The sequence below is a fragment of the Falco punctatus genome, assembly GCF_963210335.1.
Source record: "Falco punctatus genome assembly, chromosome: 12".
Lineage (NCBI taxonomy): Eukaryota > Metazoa > Chordata > Aves > Falconiformes > Falconidae > Falco > Falco punctatus.
Genome location: NC_137592.1, coordinates 11985795 through 12001021, shown reverse-complemented (window position 1 = coordinate 12001021; position 15227 = coordinate 11985795). Strand labels below are relative to the sequence as shown.

The 15227-nt window shown below is 38.9% G+C and overlaps 1 protein-coding gene across 7 annotated transcripts in view; it reads left to right on the top strand.

Moving 5' to 3' along the window:
- Positions 1-14089, top strand: part of HEATR5B (HEAT repeat containing 5B) — a 57465-nt gene extending 43376 nt beyond the window's left edge. For 5 of the 7 annotated variants that reach the window (XM_080408916.1, XM_080408917.1, XM_080408915.1 and 2 more), the window contains 5 exons: positions 2832-3101; positions 5382-5606; positions 8125-8276; positions 11296-11509; positions 13119-14089. In XM_080408916.1, coding sequence (XP_080265042.1) covers positions 2832-3101; positions 5382-5606; positions 8125-8276; positions 11296-11509; positions 13119-13423 — 1166 coding nt within the window. In that variant the 3' untranslated portion in view covers positions 13424-14089. Of the gene's footprint in view, positions 1-2831; positions 3102-5381; positions 5607-8124; positions 8277-11295; positions 11510-13118 lie in introns of those variants that run through there. The other 2 variants (XM_080408918.1, XM_080408919.1) reach the window with 2 other exon arrangements.
- Positions 14090-15227: the final 1138 nt, after the last annotated feature.

The following is a 15227-nucleotide window of genomic DNA, read 5'->3' as shown; positions in this document are numbered from 1 at the left end:
TATCTATAAAAGCAGCAAAAAACCCAAGGAAGTTTGAACAAGCTGCTGAATGGATTGGGTGATGTAATGACAAAACACGTTGAGGGGGGAAAAGCTGAGGCACTGCGTTTTCCTTTGCTTAGTCCTCCTGTGTCTCTGTGTCTAGTGAGCAACTTCAGGGGAGAGAATCCACTTAAAGTAGATGAGCATCAGGTTAGGGACTGCTTAGGTAAAAGCTGGACGTGCCCTGGGACCAGATGGGGTATATCTGTGGGAGCTGACTGATGACACTAAGGCTGCTGTAGTCATCTTTGAAAAGCTTTGGTGCTCAAGAAAGCTTTCCAGTGAATGGCAAAAAATAGATGCTAGGTCTTAACTTTCAGTAAGCAAAGATGTGGGGTGGGGTTTGGGATATCATGCCAGTAAGCCTACAGTGTATGTTGAAAGATTTGGAATAACTTCTCTTGGAAACCACTTCGGAGTACCTGAAGTAGAAGAACATGATTTGAAACAGTGAGCACAGACTTACCAAGGAAAAATAATGCCTAATTACCCTCTGTGATGAAATAACTGGCTTTGGGTGAAGGGGGAGTGGTGTGGATATTGTTTACCTTGACTTTTGCAAGGCTTTTGACTCCGTACCCCATAATATCATTGTCATATTGGAGAGATGGAGAATGACTGGCTGGGCTGCAGTGCTTGAATTGAGTTCAGTGATTTGAGTCTAACTGGCAGCTGGTTGCACCTGGGATTCGTTCAGAGTTCAGTATTGGGTCTGCTACTGTTAAACATCATCAATAATGACCTGGATGATAGGACAGCAAATTTGTGGATGATAACAAATTGTACAAGTGGTGGATACACTGGAGGGCAGTGCTGCCTTTCAGGGGAATCTTGAGCTGCAGGACCGAGAACCTGCTGAAGTTCAGCAAAGACAAATGCAGTATCTTGGATCTGGGATGGAATAACTGGGCTGCATTAGAAAAGCACGGCCAGTAGGTAAAGAGAGATGATCGTCCTTTCAACTTGAGCTTGTGAAGATGCATCTGGAGCAGTGTCGACTTTTCTTCACCCTTCACCCTCCTCTTGAGTAAGAGTTGTCAACAAAGGAAGTCCAGTGGAGGTCCACTAAGCTGCTTAGGGTGGTGAAGTATGTGACACACGAGGAGAGGCTGAGAGCTGAACTAGTTTAGTCTGCAGAAGAGAGGGTTAACGTAGGATAGACTAGCAATCCCCCTTCTTAAAGGAGATTTAACGAGTAGAACAATCCAGACTATACTGAAAGGACAGGAGGCAACAGATACAAGTTGCAGCAATGGAAATCCAGTTGGGATACAAGGAAAAAATTTGTCACCGTGGGAGTGGTGCAGTGGCAGAACAGGTGCCCAGGGATGTTGTGGCATCTCCGTGCTTGGAGACTCAAAACTAGATCAGCCCTGAGCAACCTGCCCTAGCTTTCATGTTGGCCCTGTTTTGAACAGGAGATTGGACTTGGATGACTTATGGATGTCCTTTTCAACTTATTTTTTTCTGAGATTCTCTGATGAGTTGATACACATAGATCCTGTGCCTCTACTTGCCCTTTACTGAACTTTAGTAAAATTAATTCCTGCTTCTTTTATCCCTGCTTCTTCTCATATGATATTTCAGCTTCTGGCAGTTTTGCTTAAGCTTTTCATCAGTGTATTTCATTACTTTATTTCAATGTTATATAAGAATATCCTTGACACAGGTATTAGCATCAGTCTGAAAGCTACTTTTGCTTTTAAGTAACCTCTTCCTTTTTAACAGAGCATCTCCCTGCTCAATCGTCCATGCACCATTTCTTTTAAAATCTTACATTGGATGTACTGTTTCCATCTTTGCCAGGAAGTTTAGTTTCCAAGTGGCAGCCTGGCAGGTCACTCATTGGTTTATGGTTAGGTTAGATCTGCCATGTTTTCTTTTACCTGGAAGTAGTAGAGTAAAACCCAGAGAATATTCTCTTGCTAAGGAAAACTACCATCTTAGTCTGGCACAATATACTGTTGGGAAAAAAAACAACAACACAACTGTTAGCTTTTGCCCATTTTCTGCATAAAAACAGAGAGAGGATTTTGCTGGAACTTGAGGAACCAGCACAGCTAAAAATGCAAGCTCTGTTCCTTCTTATGAATTAATGGAATTGTTTACTGTAGGCCCAGTAAGTTGCATTTTTCAAATCAGTGAATGTGATATAACACTACTAATCATTTAAATTCATAAGGGCTCCATAGGGGTGGTGCAGGCCAGCTCTGACTTACTGAATCTCTGTTGCTGTTTAATGGGAGAAGGAAAGACTGCAGCTGGCCAAGCTGCCATTCAAAAGAGAGACTTTTTGAACTGAATACACTGAAATCATGAACTCAGACATAGAATCCGACAATGCTCTTCTGTTCTCTTATTTCATAATCAATTTAGGCTGAAACAAGATTTTGCAGGGTGGAACATTTAATTAATAGCTATTAAATAAAAAAAAAATGACCATGCCTATTTACTTTGCAGTTATTGCTGTTAATTTTTCGATCAGTTTTAAAGATGCAAAATAATTGCTGCATTTTTATTTTCTGTAAGTGTTACTACTTCTTTTTTTCTTCTATTTCTGGAAGGATTTTTATTAAGTATTGTTGCAATCACAATACTTCTAAAGCATTTGAAACCCCTTTAAGTCATTCTAGCTAAATCATTTAGCTTGACATGAGCCATGTTTGTCGTATCTTACTGCGAAGCAAGTTTTTCTTCTGATTTTTCACTTCTTTTTTGAAGAGTGTTACATGTAATCTTTGGTGTGGGATTTCTTTCAGCTGCCTTAGACATTTCTTTCCTTTTTTCAGATGAAGATGATATTCAGGAAAAAGAAAATCCTCTTGCTTTAGGAGAGGGAGGTGAGAGTGGTGGTCTTGTGCCTGGAAAGTCTCTGGTCTTTGCGGCCATGGAATTGCTCATGTTTATCCTAGTACGGCACATGCCCCATCTGAGTTCAAAAGTATCAGATTCTCCAAGTCACGTTGCTGCCAAGGCCCACCTCTCTGAGGACAGTGCTCGTCTTGTGGCTGCCACTGTTACTATACTGTCTGACCTGCCTTCTCTGTGTTCTCCAGCAGGTAAGGTATTGTGACAAAGTATGTATGAGTAGTTACTGTAGGGGAAATGTACGCATATGATGCTAAGAGCAAAGTGTAAATATATTTTAATGGGGTACTTTACGGGTCATCTTTTGAAAAATATGTTTAGGTTCTAAAATAAACTTAAGAATTCAAGCTTTTCCACTGAGCAACCTGAAGGAAATTGAGTCTAAATTTGCATATGTACTGCAGGTTTGCTGAGGAAGTGGGCTTTATAGTGTTGTTTTTTTCCCTTTTTTCATGATTTTGAAACTTCTTGCCAATTTTAATCATATTATAAAAAACCACAGACATCTCAGAGATAGTTAAATTCCTGAGAAGTTCATGAAAAGCAGCAGCTGGATGAAAAGAGAAAATCCTACTGAAGAAAAAAAAGCACAATTCAGCTGTGGTCCACTTGGTTTTGCAGCCGTTGGCTGTCAGTCATCCCAAATGTGACTCTAAACTAAATGGAGCTTTCTTCTGCCCAGGGAGACTGTCACAAAGGATATGTGTAAACTAGGGTAATTGCACTTGAGTGGAGTTCAGGGGTAAAGGACACAATTGCTTGGGAAGCTGTGCTCTTTGAGTTTTGCTTTTCAGAGAACAAATTGCTTAAGAGTTGTCTCATGGATCTCTGGGAAGTTTCACACACTGAAGTAGATAAAACATTTTAGAGGTTGGTCCCTTAATGAGATCCATGGTAAATAACGTATCTGGACAAAGTCATGCTCAGGACACAACATGGGCTGCCTTCAAACAGACAATCTGTGTCTTACAGTTCTTTAAAAAATGGTTGATTTTTAGCTGATCTGGAGTCCTGCACTGTTTTTATTGGATTCCTTATTCTCTTTCCTTTCTCCCCCGGCCTTTTTTTTGGGGGGGTGGGGGTGGGGTGGGGGTAGGACAGGCAGTGACAAGAAGGGAGAGTGGGTAAAAAGAGTAACAGTACTACTTCTGTTGACTGAAGTGGAGGCATGACTCCCAGTGTTTGGCAAGTGGCCAGTGACAGTAGCTCAGAAACCATTGTTAGGCTACAGGGACTGCTGGAGCTGGGATTTTTCCTCATCCAGAAGATGCAGCCAGCTAATAGCTGTAGGGAGGTGGGGATAGTATATGCACAAACATTTTTCGTAATTGAGCCTTTGGGTGTAAGTGAAACTGTGAACAAAGAGAATTCATTGCTTTCTGTGATGAAGTGGGGTTTTTTATTTCTTCCTCTCTATTTAAAATATGAGCATCGTGCAGCCCCCATTGGACAAGATCCTGGGCAGTCTGATCTAGAGGAACTGCTGCTTTGAAAAAGGGGGTTGGACTAGATGACCTTGAGCAGTCCTTTCCATTCATTGTTATTTCATTTAGTGTATTTATCCTTGCAGAATTCCCAGAAGTAGGAAAATGGAGGGATTTGTGTTTCCACAGATGGGAGAAAATGAGGCACAGAAAAGACGTGGAAACAGACTTGACTGTCTGACATAACCTGTAGATTGATATTAGATGCCTAAACCAAACAGCACCCTTTCTTCAGTCCTACAGGGGATTAAAGTCTGCATGTATTATTGAAACTCATTCTAAAAAAGTTCCCATGTGTCTAAAGTCAGGTTATGTGTTACCTGACGAGTATTTCTTGAGTACGTGGAACTTGCATCTGCAGGACTGGCTGCACAAAACATACAGATAAGCGTTGATTTCTTCAGAAAAGCAGCGCAGTAGGAGAATGATTTTATTTCCTTTGTAGAATAGCCAGTCAGCTACAGCTTTTGCCCAGGATGTGAGAGAGACAGATAAATTTCTTACTTTGCTTCTGGGGCTTGTACCACACACCAGCTTCCTTGGAAAGTGCCATGACTCGGTTTGAATACTTGTTTCCAGACCTGTTACTGTTGTTTACCTTATAGCACCCTAGTGATAGGCAGATCCTGTTTTAAGATACTTAACAGCCTGGATGGGTTCAATGTGATACATACCATGTATCACATGCCATGTAGGGCAAATCTTCAATAGCTGAATGGTCATTCCTGAATTGACAGTGACATTTTAAGTGTTTGTTTGTATGACTTGTGTTACAATACACTTAGTAGCACTGGTGAATGAATTTGGTGATAAAATATTGAATGGCACGTATTACTTGTTACCTGAATTGCAGTTTATCTTGGTATCTCCTTTGTCTCCTAGCCATATCTATCCATATTGGGAAAGCCAAAGAGGTTAACTACCACAATTGTTGAAATTAACTTAAGAAATTCTATTTTGTCTTTTTTTATTGTTATTTTTTGTTAGGATGTATGACTATCTTACCCACTATCCTATTTCTGATTACAAGAGTATTGAAAGAAACAGCAGTAAAATCGGCAGATAATCAGGTCCCACCTCCAGTCAGTGCGGCTCTTCAAGGCATAAAAACTATTGTCACTCTTCCAACAGTCAAGACTGATGAAACTCAGAAACAATGGACAGGTCTTATCCGCAGCACTCTGGCATCTATCTTGGAATACTCTCAACCTGGTAAGTGGTTTCCCAGTGCAGGAGAGTTAAAATTAAAGAGAACTGGGGTTTGCTGTAATGAAAAGGCAAGTATTTTATCTGCCTGTAATTTAATAGGCTTCATAGCCGAGTGTTGTGGATTATAAGCAGTGATGAATTGCTTGTAACATTGAAATGGGAGAAAGACCTGAGTGCACGGAGCATAACTGATCTGTTACTTAATAGGTTGTGTTGAAGACAAGCGCAGCACTGGCTTTAAGAAAAGATTCCTGTCCCAGATTTGTCCTTGTTTGTCAAAGAAAACAGACCATGTCGATCATAACCTCCTGTCATAAATTCTGCCTTTTGCAACTCACCTTGCAGCCTGCCGCTGCTAAGGTCCTTTCCGTAGGGTATTTTTCTGTACTAGTTCAGACTTTCCTCTTCCATTTTGAACACTGTTCTGATGTGATTATTTCATGCTTTACATTTTCCTGAGGCTGACCTTACCAGTCTTCATAGTTTCAGCTAGTGCCTTGTTTCTGGAACTTGGAAATCTGCCTTCTGGTATTGATCAGTCTTTTTGACATCTGCTGAATGTTTCTGCTGAATAAAATCTAAAGGTGTTCCAAACTGAATTCACTTCACTTCCTGGACTATGCTTCAATTTCTGTGACTGTTGGCAACTCCAGACACGTTGGCAAATCCTGAGCAAACTATCATTTCCACCCATCCTTTCCTCTCCCCATAGCTTAAAGGAAAGGAGATTTTAGTTGCCAAAACAGTGTTTGTAGGGAAACTGGTGTCTTTACTGAAACTGTAATTATTCAGTACTGTACATGGAACTTGACGCTTTGTATTAAACCTCAAGAAAAATGGCAATCAGTGTGTCTTTTAAGTGTTTGCTGACACGATTTATATAGTCTTAATGACAGTGAGTGTTAAAGGGAGTGAGTGTGAAGACAGCAAGGGATAATTGTGGCCAGGTTCATACTGGAGTAGGATATTCACAATACCATTACAAGCTTTCAGTGGTGAGAAAACATTCTACTCCTGCCAAAAAAAACCTGTTGCTCACCAGCAGGATGTCTACTGTGTCTCTTTAGAGAACTGCAGACTACTTCTCTTGGTTCACATTTGTACTTTGCCTTGCCCTTCAAAAAGCAAGAAAGATGTACAGTCTCAGCTGTGTAGTTAGAAAAACAGAGACACAAAGATTTGTCATTTACATAATGGTGGTTCAGCCAAAAAACATCCCATTACATCCCCGAGGAGCCATCTATAGAGAGAATGAAGAGAGGCTTGAATGGAGTTACTCATGTGAGAGATAGGGAGTGAGTAGGTAATCACAAATGATCCTGAAAATGTCTGAAGGGGAAGGATCAGTAGATTTGTGTTAACCAAGTCAAACTTCTAATTTGATTTGTCACATCAGCTCTTGTCTTCCAGCCTTTTGTTACTGCAAAGGTTTCCCAGTCCCTCTTTCCAGAAACATAACTTGCTTTAGGCTTTTTTTGCAGACTTCCGAAATCTTTCTCAGTTCCTTGCAAGAGTGTATGTTTTCCTTTTCCAGTCCCCTGTGGAGTGGGGCGCATCACACACAGAAGAATCTAAGCAAGGTCTACTACCTATGATTTCAAGTTTCATAATTCAATAAAATTTAAACAAATTTAAAATTTTTTTTTTTTTTAAATTGTCACTTAAAATGCTTGGAGTAGTTTTTGGAAGTGAGGTTTCACATCATGGCTAAGCAAATTGAGTGTGCCTAGCTGACATCTGTAAAGGGCAGTCATGCTGTTTTTCTTTTTGCTGACTGTGTATCTGCTGTGTCGTTGTGCCTCTCAAGGGGGAGCAGAACCAATCTGGCCAACAAATCCAGCAGAACAGTACTTTTATATACACACACACACGTTAAAAAAATAAGAAGTATCTATAAATATAACTTTTTTTCCCTGTTGATGTAAATTCATGACTGAGAGTTTGTGCAAGGAAAAAAAGGATGACAGTGGCAAATACAGACTATCTGAAAAGCAGGAAAGGTTAAAGTAGGACTGTTCTTAACTGGTGATACAGAGCTGTCAGAGCAGTTAGTCTGCAATGTGAAACCTCATGTTAAGTAAAAGTTGTTGCCATGCTGGATATCAGTTTCTTACTCTGCTGTATCAGCTGCAGAGAGCAAGGAGAGGGGGAAGCAATGTATATTTTTAGTGGGGAAAGAATCTAAAAAATATGTTTTTCCTCCCTTGTTTACACATTGAAAATAAAAAATATTACTTGGTTGGAGAAAGTGTGCATGTTTTTTCCTTGATATTTAAGTTTCAGAAGGTTTAACTTTATTAAAACAACTATTAGAATAGAGTTTCTCAGCTTTTTGTCAGTCACAGTCAATAATGATAAAGTGATTCTGTAATAAGTAGATGCGTATTTGTATGCAGTTGCAAGTAATGTCAAGTACATTTATTTCCTCGTTGTGAGTTGATCTGTGTTTACTGGCTTTTGCTAAATAAATTCTAAACCATTTCTGGAGTAAGCTAACAGTGTATTTGTTTTTGTTTTTCAGAAGCCTCTAAGCCTATTCTTGATGAAGTAAGCATACTTACAGCTATTGCTCTGTTCCTTTGGTCAGCAAGCACTGAAATAATTGGAGTGCAGTCTTTACAAAACGGATGTATGAACAGATTTAAAAGTGCACTGAATTCCTGTGATCCTTGGGTAAGATAATGCTACAGGATATATATAATAATGATATATAGCTGATGAAAACTAATTGATATCTACCATATTTCGTGAATGCTTTGTGATGTCTTCACTTCAGAGACAGGTACTGCTTGTGAAAATAAGTAGAATTTTCAACAGTGCATTATAGAAACTCTTTAGTGAGCAGAACAGCCCAAACCAAGTGCTTCTAGATAATTTGTGTTCCTGACCTTGTGCCAGGTTCTTGACTTACAGCTTTTTACAAATGAAAAAAAAATATCTTTGCTATGTGGAATGTTAGCAAATGAAAAGGTTGGTTGCCACAGCGTGGTGGCATTTGTACATTAATGCTGATCTTTTATAATACAAACTAAACCCCGTTTTCCATAGATAAAATTACAGCCCACATTTCTGATTAATTTTATATTTGTTTGTGCAAAACCTGTGCTTATTTTACATGTTAATACAAAATTCGGTTTGAATGCAAAAAGTTAGTTTTGTGGTCACCATCAACATCTACAGACTGTGAATCATCTGTCTCCTGATTTCACTTGTGCCCTTTGGTTTGTCTTTATGAATTATCTTCTAAATTATTTTCTCACCCAAGAGGGAAGTTAAAAGTTGTAGACTGATTTTGTTCAAGCAGGCTAATGCACTGTATAGTTAAGCAGAACTGTTCCAGCCATGTACACATCCATTTGTTTGAGTGGGTGTACAGATCTGCAGGTGGGAGCTAAAAAGAAAAATCCGTGCCGTTTCTACCAGTGAGTGCTGCAGAGATTCCTGAGAAGAAAAAAAAATGCGAGAAATGCTGATGTGTTTAGGGTCACCTGTGAGGCATTTAAAATGCTGTTTAGATCAGTAATTCTTTGTGGCCAGGCTCGTATTTTCAAGTTGTGGACATAAAATTCAGTTGGTTCTGAAGCTTGACTTCGGTGAAAACCTTCTGAAGCCTGACTTTGGGTGGAAAGCTGCTTAAAATTTTACGTCGGTTGTATTAAGCAGAAAGCTTTATGTCATACTCTCCCTAGGCTCTGTATAAACACATGAACAGCGAGGGATGTACGGTTTTGCCCACCACCCTGCTGGAAAGCTGTCAGTGAGCTGGAACTTGCCACTATTTTTGTAATTCACAGAGAATGCTTTGATGGCAGCCAATTGTTTCCACTGTCCTTGCTGATGTGCGGAACATATACTCTATAATACTTGTGTGTTCATTCTAGTTTTTTAAATATAAACCACTCGTTGGGGGCAGTAATTAGACCCCTGTTTGTAACAAAAGCATTATACTGATAGTGCTAAAAGCATTGAACTGATTATGGAAATAACTCTTCTAAAGAAATACTGCATTGTAAGAAATACAGGAGTATTTTGATTTAAAGCTCTTACCACCTGCAAAAGTCTGAAAGGTGAGATCCCATGTATAGTAATAACTGGAAGGCTAGTGACCTCAATTTCATTCTGTCCCAACAAGGGAGCTCAGTTGAGAGATCTGTGTCTCTCAATGATAATGGGTAAGTTTTACATGAGAGGGTGCCTTACGCTTTGAAGAAGCCCTGATTTTATCTCATAGGAGTTTTTATAGACTTCTGTGAATGCAGAATATTCAAAAGTTTTATATAATATAGATGGAATAAAAGAAGCTCAGATGAAATTCTGCTGTCAGATGCAGTTGTGAGACTTACTTGAATTGTACTTGCATCAAAGAAAAGAGATTTTTACTCCTTATTTCGAAGGCTAATAATCTTACCAGGTAATAAGGAGTAAAGTTAAAAGAACATAGACGGAAAGGGAAGGGAATTATTTGGACTGGTATGGAGAGATAGAGGAATAATTTGTTGAAGCAGGTTGAAGATGATGCAGAGTAAGGCATTAGGAGAAAATGTTGTTCTGTGGAGCTCTGTTAGAAAGCATACAAATAGTATTAGAAGTGTTACTAGTTCAGGCCTTAAAAATTGAGTTGTATAGAAAACTTGCAGCCATATACTAGTGAATTAACAGTGACCTGAGCTGCATAACTTTTATTTTCTTACTATTAGTATTTATGCTCTGTCATTTTTATTTGGTATTTTTTATCTATACATCTGTGTTTCCAGTCATCCCCAGAACTCCTCACAGATCACTGTGTTCAGTAATACTTCCTCTAGAATGTTTCTGTTCAGCACGCGCTCAGTAACTCACCCTGTTCGGACTTGAGTGCAATTTGAAAGCATGTGCAATGTTTTATCCTCATATTTCTTGTGGGACTTTACTGTTTCAAAGGTTTTGGATTATTTGTGTGGGATTTTGGAGGAAGATCTTTGTACACCCAAATAAAATGAATTTGTAACTTTATCTAAAGAAGATAATCAGTGAGTCATTTTCCCAAATATTGACTTTAATAATGCCTGCTTTCTGGAGAAGAGAGGGAGGAGGGGAAAAAGAAAGTGGGAGACAAGAAAAGGGTTCCTGTGATCCAGCTCACAGTATGGGCACATTACTCCTATGCCACCACCAGCACAAGAAGGAGCATGAGAAGGAAGAATGGACAGGCCTGCCACTTTTGGCTACAGCCTTGGCTCATGTTTAAGCAATAAGATTACTTCGAATTGAGTCATTTTTATGGGCTATTTTACCCTTCTGAGATTGGAATAGCTTCCGAAAAATTTCATGAATTTGCAGATACATCTACTATTAGTGCTGGTAGTTCTGAGACCGAAAGATGTAGTCCTCTGTGGACCTGTGTGACTAATGACATCAACTATACCTTTATTTTCTCTGAGTTCATATTGTTACTGCTATGTAGTACCTGCATGTTCTTTCTAACTGGCCTTCCTTTTACTGAAAACTGGATTAATATTATTTTAGCAGATGGGCTGTGTTGCTGCTTTCCTCTTAGTCAGTATGTTTCCTTCCCCTTTAGCCATATTTTTTTTTCTTTTTTTCTTTTTCCCTTGGTATTACGTGTATCTCACATACATAGATAAGAGTTTATTAGGATTCCCTGAGTTAACAAATAACTTTCAGGACGATCTATTTACCTTGATTTGATTAGGTTCAAGCCAAGTGTTACCAGCTTCTGCTTTCTGTGTTCCAACACACCAATCGTGCCCTGTCAACTCCATATATTCATTCATTGGCCCCTATCATGGTTGAGAAGTTGAAAGCTGTGGAAAGGAGCCGCCCGAACAACAACCTGGAGCTGTTAGCAGTCCAGGAAGGAATTAAAGTCCTTGAAACGTTGGTTGCCCTTGGTGAGGAGCAGAATAGTAAGTATTTAGTTTTTCTAGAGAAATATGTAATGCTAAAATGGAATATTGAACATTAGAACTCCTGCATAAGGAACTTGATGGCACAGTCACAAATAGAACATGCCTGTGCAACGTGCTTTTGTAATTCTAGTACTAGAACTTTTATATACATGGATTCATATAGCACATACAGTATGATATGCGGTAGCTTTTTCGTTGCTGGTGATTGCAGGAAAAAACTTTCTAGCCACGAACTGTTGCAGTGAGTGATGTTTTCTTCTGTTTGGAAATGAGTAGTTCACACCGTTTAAATTTACTTTTTCCCATTGTTAACTTTTATTTATTTTAGCAGACTCATCACTTTTATCAGGTTGTTTCTACTGGCTCAACAAAGTTTATCTAAAAATCCAAAGAAATTGAATTATACTGGTCAGAATATCTTGATTGTAGGTGGAACCTCCTGTTTGCTTCAGTAGGTAGAATACAGTGCTCATACTTTATCTTTAAAATCAGTTATTCTTTAACTGAAACAATGCATTTTCTGAAGGCTTAGCCTGCAGACACTTGGCTTTAAATGCTGATAAAATTCCTTGTAAAAATACTACAGTTTTTGTGGGGGATTTTTGTCTCTCATTGTCATTGTCCTCTGGCCCTGTTCTCTGCCCCCTGCCCCCCACCATGCTCCCTGTTGGTATTTCTCTTCATTGATGATAAAACACTCAATGTATGTTTTCTTGAGCCCCATTCTGCTTCTGGCACAGTTGTTTGAAACACATGTAAAATGGGAGAGTAACTGAAGTGAATGAGGAAACAAAACAGCTGATTTTTGCTTATGCTGACTGGAGGCAATGACCTCATGAGTATGAATTTAGTCAAAACCTTTAGGGGAAAATCAGTAATAGTCCAATAATCTACAAAATCTTAGATAAATGAGTTACCATTAATGTTTAAGTTCTTTGAGCTTAAAATTTGCAATTCACGTATTATGCATTTTGAAGGCATACTTGTATCCTTGCTAGATAAAAAAAATAGCCCTGTGGCTTAAGTTCAGCTGCTTTTTTGTTTCAAAGATAAACCCTTTTCATCCCTGTGCCATTTTGGGCTGTGGCCTCATCAGGTCATGCTAGCCCAAGTAGAGCTGCAGTGCTTGGTTTTTGGATTGGAGCCTTCCAGAATGGAGAATGATTGTCCTTGACTTTTTCGTCAACACTTTGTACCGATAGCAGTTCTGTTACGATGGCGGTTCTGTTATGCACACTGGGGAAGCTGATACTCAGATTGAATTGAATAATGTTTCTGTCTGCCTGAAAAGTGCTTTGAAATCCTTTCATATGGTAGGCACTCTGCATCTTACGATCTCTTTATCAATGATCTGCAATCAGATGGTGTAAAGGCATCTTTAAAGAAGTGTCAGGAGGAAATTTGAAACACAATCCTGATATGAAAGATTTGAGTGACCAAAGGAGAGGAAACTATTTACATTTCAGTTGGTTTTTATTTGATCACTTTTTAATTACAATTCTGAAAACAAAATTACTCCTTTATCAGTCTAGTAACGGATAAAATTAATTTTCTTTTGTTTTCTTCTCTGATACGGTTATTACCTTTTTTTCCCTTTTGCTTTTAGGAGTCCAGCTGCTTGCCCTTCTTGTTCCCACTTTGATCTCCTATTTACTGAATGAAAATGCCTTTGCTTCTGCATCTACAGCATCTAAGGATCTTCATGAATTTGCACTTCAGAATCTAATGCACATTGGTCCACTTTACCCACATGCTTTCAAGACAGTAATGGGAGCTGCTCCTGAATTAAAAACACGGCTAGAAACTGCAGTCCGAGCAAGTCAGGCCAGCAAAGCAAAAGCAGCTGCTAGGCAACCACCACCCACAGTACATTCCACCCCAACAATTAAACTGAAAACCAGCTTTTTTTGAATTACTTCTATTATTTTTGGACCATTAGGTAGTCAGAAGCATTACATTGTCCCCGATGTGTTACTGCATATATGTCTGTAATTTTGTGTAATTTGTATGTGAAAGGCTGTCTAATGGAGCTTTGTGTAATTACTTGAAATCCATGCATTACAAGGGAAGTGATGTTACTATTATTTGTATAGATTTTTAGGAAATTGAATGTGATCATATTTATGAATTTGTGTTATAAATTATCCACCAAAAAACCCTATTCTCTCTTTGACTAAATAATTTTATTTATTTTTAAGAGCTACCCCAAACCTTTGAGTGGTTTTTGAAATCTGGTGATTGTTACCCTACCATTGTGCCAACACACCAACACAGTGGCTACGGAGGGAAGAGGGGAAGCCGTTATGAAGTACTTACCACGTACCATGGAGAATTTCAAGTGTAGAAGTATGCACTTTTTCCTTTTAAAAACAAAGTAGGGAAAAGGGGATTGTCAGGGTTTGTAGATCATTTCAGCTTGCATGAAAAAAAAAAAACAAAGAACTGAAAATTTTCAGCCTTTCTCAAGGTGAACGATCAAGCATGCTGTCTTAATGAGTTGTCCTTATTTATGTTGTGTATATTTCTTTCAGATCCGTTTTCATGCTTGAAAATTAATAAAGGATGCAAAGAATCTAATCCCCTATCTCTTCTAAGATAAATTTTAAAGAATGCATTGGAAATTGAGTTTATAGAGAACTGTCTGCTATCTGCATTTTTGTAGGTGTAGAGTTTGGCCCTTGTGAAATGCTGTGTGTTAGCAGTCTTCCTATTCTGCCAGACGCTGGTTGAATACGATGATTCAGTGCTCTGCTCTTTGTCCAGATTCCTAGGTATTTAATCTTCCTGCAAGATTTTAGTCTCAGTGGATAGATCTTACCTGTAGTCCTTGATAAATTTGGCTGAGCCAAATTACGGAGTGCTTTGCACAGGTACTAAGGGAGCAGCACACAAGCGAGAGCCAGGCTCCTCCGGTTTTCCTTTCCGTTACCAGGCTTTTCTTTTTTGAAAAGCACATGGCTCACGTCACATCTGAGTGAGTCCGCTGATTTTGGACCTTAGAGCTCATGCGCTGCGCTAACCTTGCAGCACAGGGCCAGTGACTCCCGGTAGCTGGGTGCCGCCAGACTTCACCCTTCCTATTGGCACGAGCGCAGAACCACGTATTTTCTCGTGTATGCAAGACTGACTGACATGAACTTTTTGACACTGCTGTTGGAATTTATGGGCTTCTCTTGGGATCTTTCTATACATTTTGCTTTATAGAAAGAAGCCATGTAACTAGAAGCCTCAGCTAGGCCTGTTGAGTTTTCTCTCATGTTTTTCTGGATACTTTATAAAACCAGTGTATTTCAACTATAATTTCAATTATAAAACCAACTTATTCAACTTCAACTCAAATATAACAAAGGGATAGTACATAGAATTGAATATGGTTAATAGTTGGTTGAAATATTTGTAGATTGTTACTTTTGTCTAGTCACTTGACTCTAGTCTCTCTTTTCCTGTAAGACCCTTTGAGTACCTATGCAAAATGAAGGACAAGACATTGCTCTTTCGCCCTATTGCATCTGGTGTGTGCAAAATATTTAACATAAAATCTGAAAAGCTTTTATTTCACAGTGAATATTTCAGTACTAAAGTGAGGACAGAACAAGTGGTGTGTACTCTAATCTTTCAGCTTTTTTTGTTTTCATAAAGATGTTAACTTGCAAGTCCTGTTCCATTGGCCTACAGGAGTAAAGATACACGTGGAAGTAAAAACAACATGCCGTAC